The sequence below is a fragment of the Mustela putorius genome, unplaced genomic scaffold, assembly GCF_011764305.1.
Source record: "Mustela putorius furo isolate JIRA1106 unplaced genomic scaffold, ASM1176430v1.1 tig00003853_pilon_pilon_pilon, whole genome shotgun sequence".
Taxonomy (NCBI): Eukaryota; Metazoa; Chordata; class Mammalia; order Carnivora; family Mustelidae; genus Mustela; species Mustela putorius.
The window spans coordinates 42,338,831-42,361,931 of NW_025422005.1; the positions used below are offsets into that span (position 1 = coordinate 42,338,831).

A 23,101-nucleotide genomic window follows, 5' to 3' on the forward strand; every position below is an offset into this window, starting at 1 on the left:
TCTTCTCCCCAGAGCACATTCAGAACAGGCTGTGTGGCTGGGGCTCTTCCATGTCCCCTGTGAGCCTCCTGGAGGCCTCCTAGGGCTGAGGAGAATGAGGGATAGAGTCTGGAAATGTCTTTGGGCACGTCTCCTCCTTGAAAGCAAAGCATTCACCAAAGGGAGCCAGACTATTTGAGGAAATTTGTCTCTCTTGTGGGGACTATTCTCTGTGGTCTGTCCACACTATGGCTGTGGAGCCAGCCCCTCCAGGGAAACCATACTCTGCCTCTTGCATATGACAGCTCAGACAGGTCTGGCTTCATTCTAGCCCCCAGGACAGGCTCTCTGGCTTCCCTGGGCAGGCCTGTCTGCTGCCAGGCCAGCTAGACCTGTCTATCCTTTGGCTGCAGGGACAGGTCTGACCATACACTGGCTGCCCAGTCGGGCCAGTCTGCACAGTGACAAGCTGATATTAGCCCAATAAAGAAATGCTGGCCATGGTATGGTCGCTACGCCCACAAGACTTGAAAAACAAAATACCTTTATTTAGTTATCATGAATTTGCAAACACAGAAAGGAGTAGAAAATCTAACACTGCTTCATCAGAGGGCTGACCCCAGGGTCCCAGGGGCAGCTTGACCAAAGCATCCCAGGCCAACCTGCCTCCCTAGTCCTGGCTGGCCCACCTAACCCGTGGGAGGCTGGCCCAGATGATTCTAAGGGTCTCTGCAGCTCTTCTGAAGACATCCCCTCTCCACATCAGCTGAGTTTTGTGAGAGACAGCTGGTGGGATGGGCTGTGGCACGTGGCAGGCAGTGGGACTTGGCCTTGGGTTGGGCCATCCTCGGGGAGAGCTGTGTGTCGAAGACATGTGTTGTGGGGCAGGGAGGGGGATGGGCCTGGGCAGGGACACAGCTGGGGCAGAACCAGACTACTCTTGTGTCTTCATAAACTGAAGGCAGTGGCAGAGTTTCTGGAGGTGGGGCAGAGACCCTTCGCCTCTGGCCCTGCAGGCCCCCATCCTCTGGGAAGGAGTGGCCAAGTCTTGAAAGACTTGAGTTACAGTCCTGGCCCTGGCACTATTTGCTCAGAGACCTGGGGCAAGTGTTTTCAGCTCACAGAGCCTTAACCGTGTGATCTGGAAAGTGGGCCCAGATAGCCCCTGCCTGCCGCCCTCCTAGGTCATCACAGTAGACATGTCACAGCCGGGGCTTGGGCCATGCTGCCTCTTCATTCTCCAGGGGAGGCTCCCACTTACAGTGTTGCTCTTCTGAGCCTCCATTGTCTGAAGAGTGGAGCTAATTCTGACCTCTCGAGGGTGGGAAAAGTGTGTGAGCCTGGCTCCCATCAGGTGCTCAGAAAAGTAGGTGTGTTGAGATCCTGCCCTTGGCCCCAAGCCTGGAGGCCTCCCTGGGCCCCCGCAGCCCTGCAGGCTCAGACGTTGGTCTCAAGCTCACTAATCTCAATGGTGCAGTGGTCTGGACAGGTGGTAGCTGACTCCTCGTCCTGTTCCACCTGGACAGGGACATGGTGGGGACAGGTGGGGCCCAGAGTCAGCTCTGAGGCCTCAGCCACGCTCTTCACACAGCCATTCTGCTGGGTTGCCACAATCTCCTGGAGGCTCACAGGCTTGGTCTCACAGGGCAGCAGTTTCTGGGGAGGGGAAACAGGCCTCAGTAGCAGCAGGAAGAAGTGAGGTTAGACGCTGGGGTGGATGAAATGAGCAAACCATGTGATTGGTTTTCCTACAGATGTGCTGTGGGACCTTGAGAGGTCACCCAGGCCCTCTCTGGGCCCCAGTTCCACTCTGTCCTGCTTCCTTCTGAGCCTTCCTTCTGAGGGACCACACATTCCAGCAAGGGAGTCGGTGGCTCCCCTGCCTGACCCCCCATGGAGTGGGCTAGCCTGCTCCACAGAGTTACGGAAGGAGCCCTGAGAACCACGAAGCCCTGTGCCGCCCAAATGAAGCTGGTTGGTAAACAAATACCACCTCCCCACAAGGGTCCAGGCTCCCTGAGGGCAGGGCTCTCTCTTCCTTTGCTCCCCTCGGCTCCTCCTATGATCTACCACCACAGTGAGGGCTCAGCAAGCAGCTGCTAGAGGACTCAGTCACCCCCATACAGAGACCAAGGCCAGAGGGCTGGGCAGAAGGCTGCCCTGAGGCCCTGCCTCCCACCCAGCTCTGCCCTCTCAGTGGGGGTGGGGAGGGTAGGAGGGTGGGGTAGTAGGAGGGTGGGTTGGGGGAGGCTCTACTCTCACCTCAGTGCCTGTGTCCTGAGTGAAGTCCTTCCGGCAGATGTGGGCCATGATCCCTGCGGCCAGTGCATCCCCCAGCACGTTAATCATGGTGCGGAAGCGGTCCCTAGCGAGCCAAAGTGGCCAGTGAGCAGAGACTACTTTCTTTTTTGCCCTAGGGGTTGCTGGTGGAGGGCAGTGCTCACCCCGGCAGCACTGGCGGCCAGCAGCCAGGCCAGAGCCCACAGCAAGGTGACTTTTTAGTCCTCTTGAACCTACCAGCCCCCCGGGGGGCTGTGCCTGAGCAGGTTGACCCACGGCTGTCTTCAATGGGCACATCACCGTGCCCATGCTTAGAAGGGCCTGGGCTGGGTCTAATGCTCAGCTCCCACCCTATGGAAGTTCCTTATCCTTTTTGAACAGGGATAGGCACATTTTCAGTTTTGAACACTGGGCCCCACAAGTTATGTAGCCGGGCTGGTGTCCATGAGCAAGGCACCCCTACTAGGCCACACCACAGCCGTTCCCTGGGCTGCCTAAGGGGTGGGGCAGGTGAACCCCACTCACAGAGCCCAGTCGACAGCGATGATGAGGGTGATGTCGTCAGTGGGCAGTCCCACAGAGGTAAGCACGATGACCATGGTGACGAGCCCAGCCTGGGGGATGCCAGCTGCCCCGATGCTGGCCGCGGTGGCCGTGATGCTGTAGGAGGGGCAGGGAGAGGAAGAGGAGGAGCAAGAGAGGCAGGCCTCGCTGCTGGGGCCCTGGCCCCAAGAAGAAAGCCAGAATGCCAGGGCCTCTGGGGACAGCCATATGGGGCAGGGGTTGTTAGGGAAGCCACAGTGGGAAGTTCTCGTGGTGGAGGGGTGGGGCGTGGCCCTGCTCAAGGTCCTCTGGCCCAATGGCCTCCATCCAGGGTCTCAGCAGAACCTCCTGAGGAGTTTGTGGAGAAGCCTGTGCCTGGAGCCACTGCCTCTGTAGGGGTCCAGGAAGCTGACCAGAGAGTCAGGTCAACCAGCACATAGCTCTCTGCCCAGCCTCCCTCTGGGGCCTGGTTCCCAGGGCCAGACTTCTGTCCTCGGGCTGACACGCAAGGCCTTCCCCACGGCCCCTGCCCCTCACCCCAGCACCCCTCCCTCAGTTCCGGCCACACTAGCAGTCCCTCATCCCATCCCTAGCCTCTGCTTGCCCTGTGCCTGCCTGCAGCCCCCTCTCTGCCCTGCACGTCCAGACTGCAGGACCTCTTCTGGGCCTCAGCTTCCCAGCCTGCTCAGAGCTCCCCCTCTGCAGGGCGCTGCTGGAGAAGGAGCCCTGAGTCACTGGCACCAGGTCACGTGTCAGCCACAGCACTGACTTGCTATGTGGCCTAGAACAAATGTCTTCCCTACTCTGTACCTCAGAGACCCCCCTCCAGATCTGGGAGCTCAAGGATCCTGAAGGCCCTTCCAATGCCCTTCTCTCCTCCCACCAGTCCGCACTGGGTATGGGTATGTACCTGATGGTGATGATCTGGCCGAAATCCAGCTCATAGTTGTTGACCTGGGCAATGAAGATGGCAGCCACGGCCTCGTAGAGTGCGGTGCCGTCCATGTTGATAGTGGCGCCCACAGGCAGCACAAAGCGGGCAATGCGCCGGTCAATGTGGTTGTTCTCCAGCAGGCACTTGAAGGTGATGGGCAGTGTGGCTGAGCTGTGGGCAGAGGGCCCAGTGTCTGCCCACCACCCTCCTCTGGGGGCCTCTGGGCTGCCTTCCTGCCGGGGCAGGAATCTTGCCCCCAACCCAGGCAGCCTGCCCATCACTGGGGAGAAGAGGCTGAAGGAGTTTGCAGTGGTCTCAAGTGGCATCCTTGGGGAGTGTGTGATCAGTGGCCCAGCCGGGCCTGCCTAGGCCTAACGCCCAAGAGAAACGGGTTGGGAAAGGAGTTACCACCAGCTGAGCACCTACTACGTGCCAGGCTTGTGCTTTACACACTCCTCCGGTCCTCTCGGCTTCTTGTCAGAGACGGGTTTTGAGACTGTCTCACAAATGAAGAAAGAGAAGTCCAAAGGACACAAGGGGCTGACCCGGAATCACAGTGCTGTGCCACGTTTACATGAAGTGGCCACTTGCTGGATTTCGATTCCAGCCGCCCACTAGCCAAGTGGCTCTGGTAGCTTCCTCAACCTGTGTGTGCCTTAGTCTCCCTGTCCCACACGATACCTAGATCACAGCACTATTAGGGTGGTTCAAGGAGAAAGCGCTTCGAACAGTGTCCGGGACTTTGCAAGCATGCAGGCAGCAGAGGCCCCTGTGACTGCTGCTCTCGTGTTTGCAACTAGAGCTCCTGGTGGCTGTGCTGAGATGAACACTCAGGTTGGTGTGGCCCCAGGGCCCTTCCTCTGCCACAGGCCACTGCCTGGGGGCCCATGTCCACTTCTCAGTGTGCTGGGCCCGAGGCTGTGGCTCCTGCCAAGCAGGAGATGGTCCAGGGCTCCTGACTGCAGCAGGGCTTGGCCTGTGGCCTATGGCCTGGGGGCTGGCAGCCACTTGGGACTTGGTCTTTCCTTTCTGCCTCCTGGCCCTGCCCTGCATGGAGGTTCCTGGATGAGGCTTCTGGGGATCCTCCCTGGGGCTGTGCTCCTCCTCAGTGCTTCCTGAGGTGCTTCAGCTGCCAAGGGAGGGGTCATGTGGCTGTTGAGGAAGGAGCTCTGTGGTAGCCTTCGTTCCCATTTGACAGACTGGGAAGGTGAGGCCCAGAGAAGAGAAGGCAATAAGAGCTAGAAGGAAGAGCTAGACTTTGGTTCCAGAGAGACACAGGCCCCAGCTCAGGTGACTTAGCTAGGACATTTGCTGTTGGGAAAACCACCCCTTCTTCATGGAGTATAGAGCACTTTCTCCCCCACTGTAGACAGCGGTTTTGCATGACTCCCACCCCCTGGGCTCCACTGTGGGCTGGGACCCTGGAGAGTAGGTGCTATCTCATCTAGCCCAGACCAGCCTTCTTGCCCTGTGGCGGGTTATCTCCACTCATTCCCACAGCAACCCTACAAGGCAGAGGTTACCATAAGCCCCAATCTCTGAGTGAGGGAATGGATGCCGAGGGAGCTCAAGTGACTTGCCCACAGCCATACAGCCAGTGGGTGATGGAACCGTGATTCCAATCCCCACTGGCTAGTGACATTGTCCAGGTTGTGACAGGGCATCCCGCCAGGGTGTCCCCCTGGCTGTGGATGGGCCAAGTCCCTAAACAATGCAGGGCCCGACTCCAAAAGGAGCAACAGGAGACAGCAACTGTAGATTCATCCCTCTTCAGCTGTCCCAACCCCAGGTGTGCGGAAGCCACACTCGCCTGGACTGAATAGGTCTTAGAGACGCAGGTAGTAGCGGAGGGAAAGGCGTTAAGAGGCAATAAGGGGTTTCTGCCTCTCAGTGGGCAGGTGGGACCTCAAGCAATCCACTTAAAGAATCGGTCTCGCGGCACCTGGGTGGCTCAGTGGCTTGGGCCTCTGCCTTCTACTGAGGTCATGATCTCATAGGATTGAGCCCTGCATCAGGCTCTCTCCTCAGCGGGGAGCCTGCTTCCCCCTCTCTCTGCCTGCTTCTCTGCCTGCTTGTGATCTCTGTCTGTCAAATAAATAAATAAAATCTTAAAAAAAAAAAAAAAGGAATCGGTCTCATTAGCATAGGTACCTCCAGGTTTGTGGAGTGGGCCGTACGGACACTTGCCATGGTTCCATGGCTATGGACATTTGATGGCTGGACAGATGAACAGAGTTCAGCCACTGCCATCCCCTACCCTGCCCATCCCTCGGGGCTACCTGGAGGAAGTGGCCAGTGCGATAAGCAGGGCCTGGAGGACGCCGCGGATGAACACAATGGGGTTCTTTCTGGTAATGAAGAAGTAAAGCAGGGGCAGGATGAAGAGGCCATGGACCACCAGCCCACACACCACGGTGATGGCATAGAAGCCCAGCTTCTTTCTGACGGCCGTCGGGTCGTCCATCTCCAGGATCTTGCCAGCGATGAGGAACACGATGCCGAAGGGGAAGTACCTGGGGGCAGGGTGCGGACCGGCAGCCAGCTCAGAGCCAGGCAGGCAGGGGTCCCAGGCAGCCTTGGCACCGCATCGCTTCCTGGCCCAGGGCCCCCTGAGCCTCCTGGGGCTCCCGTGAGGACTGAATGAGACCGTGTACCAACATGCCCAGCAAATAGCGTCATTTGTACCCTGACCCTCAACCAGCCCAGCCCTGCACAACTTCTGGCCTCTGTGCCTTCCTGTCTAGGCCTTTGAGGAGTGCCCTGCCCTCAGCAGGCCTTCCTTCCAACCTAGCAGTGCCACAGACTTCATGCGTGACCTCCAGCAGGCCTCTGCATTTCCCCATCTGAACGGTTGGACTAGAAGATTCCTAAGTCCTGAGCTCTGAACCAAGAGCGGCAGCTGGTTCTTGCTTCCAGTGTTCCTCTTCTCTAAAAGCTGAGCTGATGAGACTCCATGTGATGGGGAAACTGGGCCAGGAGAGCAGGGCCACGATTTGCTTGGAACTTTCTTCCAATGGGCTTGACTAGGCCAGAAAGGACAGGGCCAGAGCTGGAACGAGGCCTGGTCAGGGCTGCTGGGGGTGGGGGGGTGGGTGGAATCTGACGGAAAATGTGTTAGCTCTGGAGGCCACAGGCCAGGCCTGAGCCTCCTGGGTAGCTTACGTTAGGAAAGCAGAGGAAGGGACTGTGTGCCCCTCTGTGGGCACAAGGTAGGGCTGGAAGGGGGCGGGGTGAAGGCAGAAGAGGGCGCTCCTGCCCCCATGAGGCTTACCACACAGCCACCGCTACAATCTTCATGACAGACTCATTGAGGCACTGGCAAAAGCTGACTAGAGGGGTTCCGTTTTCACCCATACGGCCCAGCATGATGCCTGCAGGGGCAGGAACACACAAACTTATCATGGATTCCACAGATGCAGAGGTGCACCCGCACACACTGGTGGCAGAGTGGGGACAGAGCCACATGTGCATGGAGCCCGCAGGCCTCGGCCAACTTCCCAGCAGCCTTTGACATACCAGTGCTTCCCTCCACCTCTCCCTTCCTTCTCCTCAGTCTCCACCACTGGACCAGAAATCTCCTCTTGTCCTCCTCTCTTCCATAAAAAGGCTCCCTGCCAAACACCTCCCACTGGCTCCCTGAGCCCTCAGACCATCACCAAGTTCCCTGCTGCTCCAGGCCCCAATGCATCTGACCCCTGTCCACACCTCCCACCTCCACCTGGCACTATTTTTCACCTCCTCACTATGCTCTGGCATCATCGGCCTTCCTTGTGTTTCTAGAATACATCAAGCTTCTCATTGACGCAGGGCCTTTGCTGACGTAGGACCTGGTGCCTGAAACACTGGCCGCCCAGCTCTGCACATGGCCTGAAGACCCGCCAGGCCCCTCAGCACATTCCCTGTTCTGCTCTGTCTCATCTCTTTCTGATCTATTTATATCACTTATTATAACTTATAACTATTATTTTCCAGTTGTCTGTTGTTCCTTCCTGTCTCCTCCAGCAGAAAGTTAGCTCTGTGAGGGCAACAACAGAATTGCCTTTGCCGGCATATTGTAGGTGCTCAATGATAAGCACCCAATGACTGAAGGAGCAAAGGAAGGAATAATAAAGCCTTTCCTGGAGCCCCTATTATTCCCTTACCTCCAGGAGCACCATCAGGCCGCTCCTGAAACAGTGAGAAGGGACAGCTGTCCCTTCTGGTGACACAAAAAAAGCACTCTGTGGTTACCCTTGGAAAGCTTACTGGCAGTGTGCTTGGAGGGACTCACTCCTAGCTCAGCTGGGGAGAAGCAGGGCTGGGATTTGAACCCTGGCCTATATGACTCCAGAGAGCGGCTGTTTCCCTGCTCGAGAAGCCTTGAGCCCACACTGTCCACAGAAGAGCTATCAGATGGTGATGGGATGACATGCAGGCCCTGCTGCTATGGGTAGGAGAGGCTCAAGTTGGAGGTAACACAGCCTAGCCCTACCTGTCTGGCCTGTCAAAGGCTGGCTGGGCTCAGACCCAGGTCACCTGCCAGCTCTATCCCTCCCTGGCTAAATCAACCTCCACTTAAATTTCCCTGGAGGCACCTAAGGGCTCTGGCTGCCTGGGTGCTAGTGTGCACAGGACCCAGGGTGTGGCAAAAGGCCTCCTGCAATAGTTAAGGTCAATGAGGCCTTAACATCAGCCACATCCCAACACCAGAAAGGAGCTGGGAGAGGAGGTTGTGTGGAGGGGACCAAAGAAAGCCCCATCCGGAGCAGCTGTGCAAGTGTGCGTGCTCACACTCAGATGTGGGCACACACAGACAGATGTGCATACACACCTGGGCACACATGCACAAACACAGACTGACAGGTGGGCAGTTACACACATCCAGTTAACACTTAGTGAACTGAGTTTAAGGGTCCTGGGGTTTCTCTTGCTCTGCCAGCAGACGTCCTGTTTATATGTTCCCACCTCTAAGAGAGGTGGCTGGGGAGGAGGACTGTCCACTGGGGACTGATGACCAGATGTGCTGTGAGCACTTCCAAGCACCACCCTGTCAGACACTCAGGTCCCTGAGGCCCTGGCCTCTCTGTGTGCCTGAACTTTGAGCCAAGACGATAAGAGTTTCCTTATCCCCCATGGCCCATCCATTCATCCAGCCATCCACCCATCTCTCCAACAGATTTTCCCGCGTGCCTGCTCCCACCAGTCCGTGTGGTGGGCTGTGGGGATCAATGCAGAACAAGCCAGGCCCATCTGTGCCTGCATGGAGCTCACACCAGCTTCTGGGTGACTTCAACAGAAACAGATAGATAACTGCAGTAGGGCAAACATTTAAGGAGGAACATGGGGCACCTGACCAGTCTAGGGGGTTAGGGACACGATGCTAATGTACACCTTCATCCGCTGCAAAGATGGGAAAGTTGTAGGAGAGAGTTAGGGACAGGAACAGCCAGGTGGCAGGAAGTGGGAAAGTCTTTCGGGAGGCGGCTTCCGGAAACCGGAAACTGGAAACCGGAAACTGAAAGGCAGCATGGCGGGCGGGGGAAATAAAGCGGGAGCGGAGGAGCTGGGGGTGGGGGGGTGGGCCAGGTCGTTCAGAGCTCTGCGGGGCTCGGGCCCCACTTTCCGAGTGCGCTGGAGAGCCACTGGAGGCTTTTTGCAGGACTTTGCGAGCCAGTGAGGAGGACACACCGGGGCAGGAGGCTCTTGCAGAAACGAGGTGAGAAATGACGGTATTGCAGAACCACAGTGCTCGCAGAGGGCAGAGGGAAATGCGGGCTCTGAGAGGTTTCAGAGGTAGACCTGACAGATCTGGATGTGGGCTAAGGCAGAGGCTGAGGCAGAAGATGGTGCCCGGCTATCCAGTGTGAGCTACCGGGGACCGTGAGAAAACCTTGTGGAGAAGTCAGGGAGGTAGGCGAGGCTCTCCCAGGCCCTTATCCCAGAATGAAGAGGGAGGTTGATACCAATTTTAGAGTAAGACTCACAATGACCTCTGACATGGTTTAGAAGGACAAGATGAGGATTGACGAGCTAGATTGTTCTGGATGGCTTGTCCCCAAGAAGGGGAAGGGTTTTGTGTATGTGTGTTTTGGTATTGGTGGCGAGGGCACTGCTGGCAGAGGCAGGCCCATAGGTTTTGTGGGATCTGAAGCTTATACAGTTTGGGGCCCTCTCTAAGAAAAAGAATACCTTTTTTTTTTTTGGCCTTTGCAAGTTAAGCTTCACTCGCTTCATGGTAATAGCCTATGGTTGGGGGTCCTGGCAGCTCTCAGAGAAGAGTAGCAAAGGGCAGGGTGTGGTCAGGGAGGCCAACTGTGGGCCCTGAGAAAGGACACATACATGTCTGAGGAGGCAGTTGGTCAGTGAGAAGCCCCTGTGGGAGATGGAAGGAAGAAATAAGGGGGCTTTAAAGAGATGGTGATGACAGAGCATTTTAGATTTTTCCTGTTCTTTATTGTAACCTCCCCTCACCCTACCCCAGGATCCCCAGACCTCAGTAAAATGGAACAGGCTGCTGGGAGGGAGTCCAAGGGATGGTCATCTTTAAGCGCAAGCTGACACCCCTGGAAGCTGACTAGCACCCAGGGACGGAGAATTCCAGGTGAGGAACCCTGACTCCAGCAGGGGGGGAGGGTTGGAGACACCCCTCAGTAATGGAATGGGGACTTGAGCCACTCCACTGGATAGGAGAGAAAAGAACCACTTGGAAGATGGGAGATTCCAGGTTATTCAATCAGTGGTTATAGGTGACAAAGGATGGATGCAGAAGGGGACTGGCTCCAGGCCACTGCTGGGGGTGGGGGAGGGCAGCACATACCCATGGTGGCAGAGAAGATGACGATGCCCAGCACATTCATGCCATCGATGGTGTCAGGCTCTGACTTGTAAACAACCTCAGGTGGTGGGGTCAGGTCCAGGGCGAAGTTTTGAACATGAGAACCATTCTCTTCCTGGATCCCATAGATGAGGATCTTCCGAGAAGGGGCTTCCTCGGATGCCATCTTGGGGGATTTGACAACGGGGGTGGTCTTGGTGCGGTACTAGTGGACAACACCCCAACCAGGAAGGAGTCAGGGCCAAATACTGTTCTTAATATCATCATCAACAACAATAATAACGTCTTGGAGGCACCTTTGTATGTGGTCAAGAACTATTTGATTAACAATAACCCTGTGAGGTAGCCAAGAGTATTACCAAGATTTTACCAAAAAGAAAATTGAGATTCCTTCAGCCATGGACATACTCCCCAGCCATGTGTCTCCCCAAGCCTTCTTCCATCTTCTTCCTTCTCTGCAACATTGCACCCATCTGGGCTCCCCTCTACCCATGTCCTCTTCTACCCAGATAATTTTCCATTCACTCATCTATCCCTCCCAAGCATCCATTTTCCCTCCATCTAACTGCCAGCCAGCCCTGCCTGCCACCGATGGAAACTTGGACCTTCTCTTTGAAAAGCTCAGGTTGCCCCAAGCCTTCTTAAAGAGAAGAAGATCCATCTGGGAGGAACTGAACCTCCAAGCGTCTTCCTTTCCTCCTCTACCCCAGGGCATTCCTGGCCCTTTCCCCCTCACTCCTTGGGCACTAGGAGCCCAAACAGGGAGTCTTCTATCCTCCTAACACCATGGTGTCAATGAGGTAGGCCTTCTGGGGGGTGGGATGGGGGAACCACTCAGCAAATACATGGGCCCTCAACTTTCTGTGCTTCAGTGTCTTCATCTCTAAAATGGGGGTCACAGTCATACCTAGCTTGTTAGATTAAATGAGACAACATATGTGAAGTGTTTAGAACAGCGCCTGGCGTGTGGGATCCCTTATGTGGCCATTGCCACTGTTATGCCACCACCACAGTCGTCATCATCATTCCAACATTGAACATGCTGTGGTGGATGCCAGGGAAGCAAAGATGAACTGGACATGAATTCTGCACTGAGAGCTTTGGAAAGGGAGTGAGCTACTTTGCCTTTTCACAGCTTCACAAAGAAGGGGATATCTTGAAGGATGGGTAGGACTTTGCCAAAAGAGAAAGGGCATTCCAGGTAGGCATGAGGTCGTGCAACATTCAGTGTTTTTTTCTGACACTTTCAATAATTCACCATCACCACTGGAATAAAATCAGAACTACCTCGTCTAGCATTCAGGGCCGGTTACTCTCTGGCTCATTTCATAGATAAGGCCCAGGAGATTGGGAAAGATACAGTGATTAGCTCAAGGTTTCACAGCTTCTTATTTTGGAGCCTTTTCTCCAACCCTCAGCCTCTTCCTTTGTGTCCTTGCTCCCAATGCAGGGCCCAGCACAGGCAAGGGGGTTGGGAAATGCTTGCTGGATTGTCAACCAACAAGCTGACATTTTATGAGGGGTAAAGAATTAGAAAGTATGAGAAGGGCAGACAAAAATTGGCACACAAGGGTATTTACCATCGTTTTTTTCCAAAAAGGAAACACTTGGAATACAGCCTTAAAGCCCACCGAAAGGAGGAATGGCCCCACCATGGGCTTTTACATTCCCACAAATACTGTATTTTAAGAAACACTTAATAACCAGGGCAAATGCTCATGCTATAATGAGCGTGGGGAAAAAGCAAGATACACACCATCTGTGCACCATTATCCTGATTTTGTTTTTTCAAAACATATTTAAGCAGAGAGAAAAGACTAGAAGTGTCCCACCTAGTACCGACTGTTGCTTGGTCCTAGAACAAGAAATGATTTTTATTTTCTACTTTGTACTTGGAGTATTTTCCTAATATTTTACACTGAGCATGATTAGTATTCTTGCTCCTGGGAAAAAGGGTTATTTTGCTTTGTTTTATTTTTTAAAGATTTTAATTTATTTATTTCAGAGAGAGAACATTAGCAAGGGGAGAGGAAGAGGGTTAGGACCCTGGGATCAGGACCTGAGCCAAAGGCAGCAGCTTAACAGACTCAGCCAGTCAGTTGCCCCCAAAAAGTGTTATTTTAAAAAGAAAGAGAAAACAGGCTTAGATGCCAGATTGGCCTGGTTTTCCTGATCAGCACCGTTATTTACTAGCAGTAAAACCTTGAGCAGTTCCGGGGCACCTGGGTGGCTCAGTGGTTTAAGGCCTCTGCCTTCGGCTCAGGTCATGGTCCCAGGGTCTTGGGATCGAGCCCTGAGTCAGGCTCTCTGCTAGGTGGGGAGCCTGCTCCCCCCCACCCCCCGCCACCTGCCTCTCTGCCTACTTGTGATCTCTGTCAAATAAATAAATAAAATCCTTAAAAAAAATTAAATAAAACCTTGAGCTTAATCCTTCTGATCCTCCAGCCTCAGTTTCCTCATTGGGGACAGGGGACTGGCGCACGGAGTGCAGGCTTACTGTGAGGACCCAGTGATTCAGGGTGTGTGAGCAGGGGGTGAACCTAGAGCATGGGGGGCTCCCCCAACCCTGTCGGTTCTCTTCCCGAGAAGCTGGAACCATGGGTAGGGGTTGGCCAGGGGAGACTGTAAGGATTTCGGTCTCCGCACCTCCCCTGCTCTCCAGCCCAGGAGTCAGGGAGACTTGCTGGGTAAACCAGGCTGGCCGTGGCTGCCCCGCTCCCTTGCCCTGGGACCCACTCACCTGTTTGAATGTGGCTTCCACCAGGTTGGCTGGGAACATGTTCCTGGGAAGAGAGTCAGTTACTGAAGAATTCCAGAGGCCAGGACAGGAAGGTCCATGGGGTCATCTGAACACCTCCCTTGGCAGGCAAGGCCTTCCATGACCTAGCCCACCTCCCTCTGACCTTTCCTCTTCCTACCACCAATCACGCATAACCCCCATCCTTCCCAATCCCCAGTACTCAAAACTCCAACACCAATTACATATGGTTCCCTAGAAACACTGCATACTTCTCCAGCAGCCAGGCCTTGGTCTGCACTGTTCCTTCTGCCTACAGTGTCCTTCCTGCTTCTCTGGCTAGCTCCTACTCCAGCCAGTCAGAGGCCCTGCCTTCTCTGATTGCTGGCCAACTCTGTAGGCCTTTCCTTGGGGGTCACCCATACTCCAGAGTGCTGCAGTGTGGCCCTGGCTTACCAGTCTGCACCCTCCCCCAGCCTGGCCTCCCAGAAAAGTCAGTGGTTCCTATCTTATCTGTGGTGCCCAACACAGGACCTACCACATAAATGAGACCATAATTCCTATTAACGTTATTTTCATAAAGCTAAAGGAAGAAGGTCTTGTCCTACCAGATATCAATGTACAGTATAAAGATAGAATTTATGGTGTAATATTGACACAGCTGTCAACAGAAAAATTAGGAGAATAGAACCTAGTACATCTAAGTGCCTCATTAAAAAAAAAAAAAGTGTATTTATTTGTTTTAGTAATTGCTACACCCAACATGGAGGTATATAGCCATGACCCTGAGATCAAGAGTCCCACGCAATCCCGACTAGCCAGCCAGGTGCCCCTGAGAACTTTGTTTTTTGATAAAAGTCATTTCACAGATCAGTGAGGAAAGGAAGGATTTGTCATAGAGTACTATGTAGGTGAACCAACTATTTAAATTTTTAAAAAAGTTAGATCCCTATTTATGCTTTGCATCAAAATAAATTCCAGATAGGTTAAAAAAAATAAATAATTTAAAAAATGAAGCCATAAAAAGCTAGAAGAAAATATAGGTTAGTATTTTTTCAGATCTCAGAATATGAAAGGACCATCTAAGATTTTAAAAAAAAAAGCAATTAAAAAATATCAATAGGTTTTACCAAATAGAAATTAAGAATGTTCTGAGTGCAGCAAGGTATCCTGGGTTGGATTGGGGGGGGGGGGCAGAAAAAAAGACAGTGGAAAGACCGGTGAGATCCAAACAGGGTCTGTAATTCAGTTAATAGTGTTATACTAATTTAGTTTCTTAGTTTCCACATCTGTGCCATCGTTATGTATGCTGCTAACATCAGGGAAAGCTGGGTGAAAGGGATGTGGGAACTCACTCTTCTCTGTTTGCAACTTTTCGGTATACTTAACAATTATGCCAGAATAAAAAGCTAAATTGAGAAGTTCTCTAAAACACATTCAAATACAAATAAAATTATAAAGCAAATGACAAACTAGGGAAACTATGTGACAAAGTATTATCATCCTAAATCTAGAAAGAGCTTTTATAAATCTTGTCTTTGTCTCCTTGTTCACTGTCTCTTCTCTCCAGAACACCAGCTTCCTGGAAGGCTGAGGTTTTGTTCCCTGCTGGGTCCCAGCGACTGGAAGACTGGCTGGCACGTAACAGGCCCTCGGCATATATTTGTTACATAAATAATGGGACCACAGGAACACTAGGACCACAAGAGAAAAATGATGGGAAGTGATGGCCAGGCAATTCACCTCACAAAAGACCGTAAGTAGCCCAAAAATGCTTTTCTAAAATGTTCACCTTCATCGATAAATTAGACATTTTCACCTCTCAAACTGGTAAAGGATTTTTCGATGACAATACTCAATACTGAGCAGGTTTGGCGACATGTCCAGCCCCCCAGCCCCGGCTTCTGTAAGGAAATTTGCAAGTCCCCTTGCATCTTTGTCTGTATAATCCACTTCCAGGAATCTTTCCTAAATCAGAGGTGTTCACAAAGATTTTTGTTCGTGTGCTTGCATTTTCTCAAACAGGCCATGTGGACCTGCTCATGGCAAATCTCTTGGCTTTCAAGGCTCTGCTCATCCATGCCTGGAATTATATACGAGAGTATGGTTGTGCATGTCTTCTTAACCTTACACCCCAGCAGTCGCTGTTGGAAAGCAGAAACTATATTTTTTTTCTTCACTGTTGCTAAAATATAGGTTCAATGTGAGCATATGGCAGGAGGAAGGGAGCTTAGAAAGAGCTAGCAAGACAGAAAGAGTGGGTCCTGGCTTTTCCCACTAATTTTAGCTTTGTCACGAGAGAGAAGCAGCAGGCTTCCGAGGAGACTGGGGATTCCAGGGACTGGGATCTCAGAAGCTCAAATAACACCCCCCCCCACCCGTGCCTGCAGTTTTAAGCAGATTCCTGCCACCAGAATAGTATCTGCCTACAAGGGCTTTTGACATTAATCAGACCCAAAGCCCCAAAGCCAGGGTTAGCGTTGGGGGCTCACCAGACACACAGCTGCCAGAATGTACTGATCCACTGGGCTTGGGCCCTCGTGACCAGAGGAAAGGATGCTCAGGCTGTTCCCATGGCTCAGAGTTTGAAAATCTCTCTTGGGCACAACCCCTGAGATACAAAGGACTTACAAGGTGGTTTACTAATGAAACTTCGCAGGAAGGCGGCTTTAGCCTGAGCAAAGACTTGGAGCGTTCAAGTTGTCAGAGACCAAATGGAGCTTATACCTAAAATGTACATTTCTTTACAATCCCCTTGAAAGTTAGATTTATTTATTTATTTTAAAAGATTTTATTAATTTGTTTGTCAGAGAGAGCGTGCACTGGCAGGCAGAGGCAGAGGGAGAAGCAGGCTCCCTGCCAAGCAGAGCCTGATGTCAGACTCCATCCCAGGATCCTGGGATCATGACCTAAACGGAAGGCAGCCGTTTAACTCGCTGAGCCACCTAGGTGTCCTGAAAATTAGAATAATTTAAAACGTGTGTTGTAGCCAGTACAACTGGTTGCCTACACAGTCTCCATTCTCTCTTTCCTTACCAATAGGAGACCCAGCATGTTATGGGACCAGTGGGGCTCTACCGTCAAACCCTATTTCCCAGCCTCTCTTGCCAAAGGGGTGGCACAGGAGATGAAGTGGGAGTCATGGGTGGTGCTTTCAGAAAACTCTTGAAAAGATGCCTGCTCAGCCAGGACCCTTTGATCCTTTTCTTCAACTGTCTTCTTTCTGCTTGGAACATGGGTGTAATAGCTAGAGCTTCTGCAACCTTCTTGGAACATGAGACACACTGATGATAAAAGCCAAGTGGTAAACATGGTGGGGGAGCAGGGGATCCTCCTGCCCACAAACTGCCCATCTCTGGACTGCTGATTTGGGAGACAATGAAAGCCTTTACCACAGTTCAGCCTCTGCTGTTCTGGCTTTCTCTTAACTAGCTGCCAATAGCAATCCCTAACTAATACACATGGCTCATACTCACAATTGATGAACTCATATCCTTTAGGCTTTAATGAAGAATTATACTTTTGATTATTAAACAGGAAAATGTACAACATTTTCTTTTGATGATGAGTGCCCATGGGAAGTCTTCTTATTTGCCCCATGAGGCCTGTGCTCCCCATGGCATCAATGTGGACGGAACGTGCTTGGGAGACATTAGCAGCCATGCCCATCAAGTACACACACCCTCTGGCTTGGGCCTTCCCACATGCACTTGGGGCAGAGCCACAGCCTGCCAGCCCCTCTCCTTACCTACTCAAAGTCCCAAGACTGTGATGTTCCAAACTTGCCCCTCATCCATATGTCCCCAACCCCCAAGCATGGCCCCTGAGGGCTGTATGCCATCCCTTAACAGGGTAACTGGGAGCTGTAAGTAGAGCCAAGTGATTACTTTATCTCTCTGGTGTTTTAATAGGATTGGAAAGAAAGAAGGGGGCCCGCTCTGATTAGCAGCCTCTCATGTGGGTGGTTTTCTGTGAGGCTGCACTGTGAGCAGACGTCAGTTTCCTGGAGCCTTGGGAAATGAATTCATGTCTCAGGGAGTAGTCTGGGGATATGGCCTGTTGTGTTCCTTTGGAATCTTCTTTGAGAGAGGGCTGCATATCTTCCTGGCCCTGAGGTACGCCGCTGGCCTTACTCCACTGCTCAGTGAGCCCCTGCATCTCTCTGACTTATCACGGGTTACAGCTGCCTGCACTTCCCCGTTCCCTGCTTTGGCCGTCCCTGTTCTCCCTCAGTTACTGACACTCACTGTCCACCTGCTCTGGGCCACAGTGAGTGTGAGGGGGCCCCTGGGACCTTGGGTCCTGGTGTTCTCATTTTCCGCACAGCCTCTTGGAAGGTCAGAGCATCTAGGAAGAGTTCCCGTGAGTGTCTGTCCTAAGACAGAGGACAGCCTGGTTTAGGACTTGAGTTCGCCCCCTCTCTGGACAGTGTCTTTGTCCAGAGCAGATGCCTTATAAGGGGGAGAAAGTGAATGGACCAGAGGTGACTGCACCCCAAATAGGGCATCCTCCTGCCTCGAGTCATATCCTGACCACTTTGCTCTACCCCAGTCCATCCTTCCCTATTCACCAGCTTCCAGTTTCTAACAGAACAGCCAACCCCTTAGCCTGGGTTCAAGATCCTCAAGGTTGGGTTCTGTACTGTCCTCCCAACCTCATCTCCCAGAACCCACCTCCAGAAGTTTCTGCTCACTGGTGTGTAGGCCTTTGTGTTTCAGAACCACAGAGCTAGAAGGGATCTTGAAAACCACTGGGGAAACCAAGGCCTGGAAGGGCCACATTGAGCCTTACTGACAGAGTTGTGACAAGACTTCCTATCCCCAAGGTTCTGGTTCCCTGTCCCAGGAACCATGTGACCTCTCTCTGCAGCCCCACTCTCTGAGAAACAGCGACCGTGATGTCTAACCACTCAGCTCTGCAAAACAACTTGCCTTGGGGTTGAGAGCAACTGGGGAAAAGTCTAAAACCAGAAGGATCAATTTTCACCACGTGAAAAGCAACCAGGAGCAGGAGCCACTCCTGGAACATTTGACTCTAACACGTGTGTCTGATCCAGAGCCCTCAGCCCCCCGCAGGGGAGGCCATGGTGACGAGGGCGGGGACTCCCGAGCACCAGCTCCTTCCACCACGAAGAAAGGCTGTTTCAAATCATTGAATCCAAGAAAGGATGAATCATAGCCACCAACTCTTAGAAATAATGGATCTCAGAAAGGAAGCTTCTCAAAATTCCTCTTCCCTCAGCCTCTAGGATACCTGCTGTCCCGGTGCCCCTCCTGGCCCTCTGCTGCTCCTGTCAGCTCTACACAAACCTCCACCATGGCCCCAGGGCTGAGGCTCAGCGTGGGCCTCGGAGCCACACAATCTGGATCTTCTCCCTGAGCAGGTGAGTCTCCTGTCCCGGCTCTGACCCCAGCCCCATCGGTGACCCTATGTCGCACACCTGCCTTCAGCAAACACTGAGCACCTCCTCTGAGCTGTTCTCGGCTCCAGGATGCAGCAGGGAACAGATTTGCAAAGATCTAGCCCTCATGAAACGTATGTTACTCCAGTGGGGGAGACACAAGAAGAAATAAAAAACACACACAGACAAGATAATGACAGGTAGTAACGAGGACTGTGAGGAGAGAGGGTGACGGAGGTTAGGTGGTCCCTCTGAAGAGGTGACACAGAGCAGGGGTGGAGTGAGGGGAGGAGCCATGCACCCCGGCAAGAAGGTCCATCCAGGCAGAGGCTGTGATGAAGATGGGATCACATGGGCATTTGGGGAATGGCAGGAGGCCAGCAGGGCTGGAGGGAGGGGAGAGACAGTTGGAGCAGAGGTCACAGGTGGTGGGGGTATGGTAGAGGCATCATGAAGGAAGGGCCTGTAGGCCATAGTGAGCACTGCGCGGTGTGCTGACGTGAGGAGTCCTGAACATGATCCCTTTGGCCGCTGTGCTGAGACCAGACCCGAATGAAGCAGAAAGCTGGGTGCTGCGGTTGGACCCTCTAGTGAGAGGTGAGAGTGGTTGGGGAGAGGGTGAGCCTGGCACAGGGGGACAGAAGGGACAAGGTCTGGGGTAGTATTTAGAAGGTAGAGCTGACAGAATTTGCCAACAAACTGGATGCAGGATGTGAGAGAATGAGAGAAGGTAGCCCAAGCTGGGCAGCCTCCTCCTCTGTCTCCAGCTCAGACTCTCCCAAAGACTCAGATGCACCAGCCAGCCAGCCAGCCACCAGTGGACACCTTCCCCAGCATGTCCCCACCTGCTCCAGCGTTGTCATGTGACTTGGTGATCTCACAGCTGGGTGTTCACGCCATCGGGATCAGCACTGCTGCCTCCTCCAACTCTCCTCCAACCTTCTGTCCTGCCTGGCTCCGGCTGGTTTTAGCTTCTGACAGCCTTCAGTCTACCCTTTCCCTGTGCCCAGGGCTGGCACCGTGTCCCTCTCCCTGCCTGTCCTCCTCCCCTCCCCCTGCCCCCCTTTCACCCCCACTCTGCTGTGGAGTGAGCCTTTTGAATGGGATCATGCCGCTTCTGTTTCAAGCCAATTTCCTATGGCCTCAGTTTTCAGCCAATGAGTCACATTGTCCTTCATGATAGGACCCCTTCGCTTCCCCAGCAGTGACTGTCTACTCCCCTTTGCCCCAGTGCTCCAGTCACTCTGAGTGGGTGAGGATTTCTTCCCATGCTTTCCTCAGGACCTTTGCATACCTTTGCCTCCACGAAGAATGGGCTCCTGCCTCCCTGGCCCGTGCCACTCATCCCTCCCTCTGCCTCCCCTGAGCCTGCTCTTTGCACTTTCCCACAGACCCTGCCTCCCTCATTGAGACTCCCAACCCAGACAGTTGTTGCTCTCTATTCATGAACCTTTCTCTCCTCTGGGACTACGGCCAGGCTTAGTGCCTGGCACAGGGCAGGCATTGGCAAGAGTGAATGAATGATGGAGAGGAGAGGCATGGCCAGCATGGAGTCTTGGAAAAAGGGGTTCAGACTTGGAGGCATTGCTGGGTCTACAGAACTTTCCTGGAAGGAGGGCTCAGGTCCTGGACGCTGGTTAGCCATGTCCATGGGGCTGAGGCAGGGGCACCACCAGGCAAAAATCACTCCCTTGGAATCAGACCCAGGATGAATCCTGGCTCCATGACTTGCCTGCTGGATGACCCTGGAAGAGTCACATCATCTCTTTGAGCATCACTCCCTCTTCTGCAAGAGGGGGACCAGCAAGGAAAAGATGGTGGGGTAGCGATGTATGGCCTTCCCCAGTGGAGGCTGGGTGCACACGGGCAAGCAGTCAGTCAGGGAACACCTGTTGATGCCGGCCCAGGGCCAGGCTGCATGCTGGGGTGTGGCTCCCAGGGGGCCGACCCCTGTCCTGCCCTTGAGGTGCTCCCAGTCTGATGGAGGCAGGCAGTGCAGTGTGAATCCAGTGGACAGCATGGGGGCTGAGGGGACAGAGACACTGTGGCCACAAGAAATCAAGAGCAGACCCCAAGCACCCCCTCCCTGTGACCTATGGGGCCTCCGGCAGACACGCAGGGCCAGGCCTCTGGAGTTGTGGCCCCAGCCCAGGCCTGGCGTTCCCGAGTAGGGCGTCCGTGTGAGCCTTACCGGATGAGGTCCAGCAGTGCGTCAGCAGAGCTCATGATGGCCTTCCCACTCTGCTCTGTCATCTCCTTCTGGGCTGCGCCACCCGGGTGAATGATGGAGACCATGATGATGCCCACAATGACAGCCACGAAGGTGGTCCACAGGTAGTACGCCACAGTGAGGACGCCCAGGCGGCTGGAGGTCTTGGGATCCAGGGATGCAAGGCCAGACATCAAGCTGGGAGAGCGACATGGGTTAGGGTCTGGGGGTGGGGGGCATGGGCACTCAGGTGGAGTGCCCCCCCTGGCTCTGCCCAGCACCCTCACAGAGCTGGAGTGACCGTGTGGGCCTGCCCACCCCCCCCCCCCCGGCAGCAATTCAGTCCTATGGCCCCTCCAGCCTGGTTTCCTGCTCTGTCCTCTGGGCCATGTCCAGGGACAACAGCCATACCCATGCACACCTCCAGGCCTTTGCCACTGCTGTTTCCTTCTGCGTCATTCCCAGGTGCCTCCACTCTGCCTGAGTGCTACTCACTAGGTAAGACCAAGCGCAGTGTCACCTCTCTGGTGACATTGTGGACTGCCTGCCTGTCCCTGGGGTTAGGACCCCATTCTGGGGCTTCTGCAGCCCCTGGCCTCTGTCAGGACCCTGTCTATCACTGTCTACCTGTCTCTCTCATGAGACCGAGGACAGGAGAGGGGCAGGTGTGACTTTTCTTGTGTGTCCCCAGTGCGTGTGCAGCATGAGCTCTCAGGGCCACCACTGCACAGGGGGTTACTGCAGGCTTACTGAATGAACTAGTGATGGCAGCGAGTTAGAGCCCTGGGCTGGGTTCCGTCCTGATTCTGCCTGGGGGATATCTTTGGGCATCAGGATCCCATCTCTGAAACAGGGCCCTGGGTTTCTTGGCGAGGCGCCACCCTGTGGCCATCTTGGGCTACCGCCTGGGTCCAGATTGGGTCCCCTTGCCACTGTCTTGGGAGCTTGTGTTGAGAGGGCTTATGGGTCTCCCCCACTCCCAGCTCCTCCCCACCCCTGCCTGCCTTGCCCTGAGCTCTGGGCCTTCAGCGAGGGTCAGCCCCGGAGCTGCCGTCCTCCCGGCTGTTGGCAGGGTGGGGTTGAGAGATTAGTTAAGGAGTTGCCTGTGCTTTGCTTTGCTGCCAAAAGGATTTTCCCCCAAAGCCCTTTCATTCTTCCAGATAAAGGAAGTATTTGTCTGCTTTTAATCATGTATACAAGAGTGGATAATCCCTCCCCATCCTGCTCCTCTTGTCATTAGACTACAGGCGGGCAGCACCCCCCATCCAGCCCAGAGCCTAGCAAGCTTCTACCCCACCTTGGGCTGTAGCTGCTGCCTGAGTGCTGTGCTCTTCCTCGCTCTGTCAAGACACAGTTGAAGGATCCCCTCCAGGAAGCCTTCCCTGACCACTGGCTGGGGACCCAGGGCAGTCCTCTGCCCACCGCACTGAGTTGCCTGCTGTTTGAGACCTGGCTGGAGTCTGTTCAATCCTGGGTCTGCAGAGCTGGGCATGGGGCCCAGTCATGTGCAGCTTGGTAGCCATTTGCTGAACGAAGGAGTGAGTGAGTGAATGAATGAATGAATGGATGTTTATAATCTCCTTTCGTCCCTTGTCTGCCAGTATGCCATATGTTAGTGATGGGCTTAGGGTGGGTCTCAGGCATAAATCCTGAAGGGCTCATAATGGGATTGTGTAGGCAAGGGAAATGGGGGGCTGCCCTGTGATTATGATCCACCAGAGAGATTATCCCCAGCTTGGGGCCAGCACATCAGCCCCAGGCCAAACAACCCCCTGACTGCAACAAATCCCCCACAGCCAAGTCCAACTGCTCACAGGGAAGTGGGGTTCCTGAGAGGATGACCTGCCTGAGGTCGCGTGGAACACTAGCGGCCAGCTGAATCAGAACGCAGGCCCCTAACTCCAGTCCTCTTTCCTTGATGTATTTATTCATGTCTTTAATGCATGCTCACTCCATGCCATGCCCTGAGTCCACAGAAGGAAATCAGAAAACCTGGACCCAAGAAAACAGGAGCCAGGGTGGCTGCATTGGTACCATAGGCGAGAGGACAACGATGTGCTATCTTTATTAGAGGAGGAAGAGATCACTTCTAGCTAGGAGAGTCAGGAAGGATGTCCTGGAGGAGGGGGCATTTTAGTGGTTCTTGGGAGGATGAGGAGGATTTGGAGATGGGGCAGATATCCCAGGCAGTGAGACAGCAGCAG

At 53.7% G+C, this 23,101-nt stretch overlaps 1 protein-coding gene across 1 annotated transcript in view; it reads right to left on the minus strand.

The window, feature by feature from the left end:
- Positions 1-544: 544 nt before the first annotated feature.
- Positions 545-23,101, minus strand: part of SLC1A7 (solute carrier family 1 member 7) — a 43,962-nt gene continuing 21,405 nt past the window's right edge. Inside the window, exons 3-11 of the mRNA XM_004774430.3 lie at positions 20,880-21,095; positions 13,291-13,333; positions 10,533-10,755; positions 7,008-7,107; positions 6,016-6,249; positions 3,713-3,907; positions 2,785-2,919; positions 2,242-2,344; positions 545-1,635 (exon numbers count right to left, since the gene is read on the minus strand). Coding sequence (XP_004774487.1) covers positions 1,417-1,635; positions 2,242-2,344; positions 2,785-2,919; positions 3,713-3,907; positions 6,016-6,249; positions 7,008-7,107; positions 10,533-10,755; positions 13,291-13,333; positions 20,880-21,095 — 1,468 coding nt within the window. The 3' untranslated portion in view covers positions 545-1,416. The remainder of the gene's footprint in view (positions 1,636-2,241; positions 2,345-2,784; positions 2,920-3,712; positions 3,908-6,015; positions 6,250-7,007; positions 7,108-10,532; positions 10,756-13,290; positions 13,334-20,879; positions 21,096-23,101) is intronic.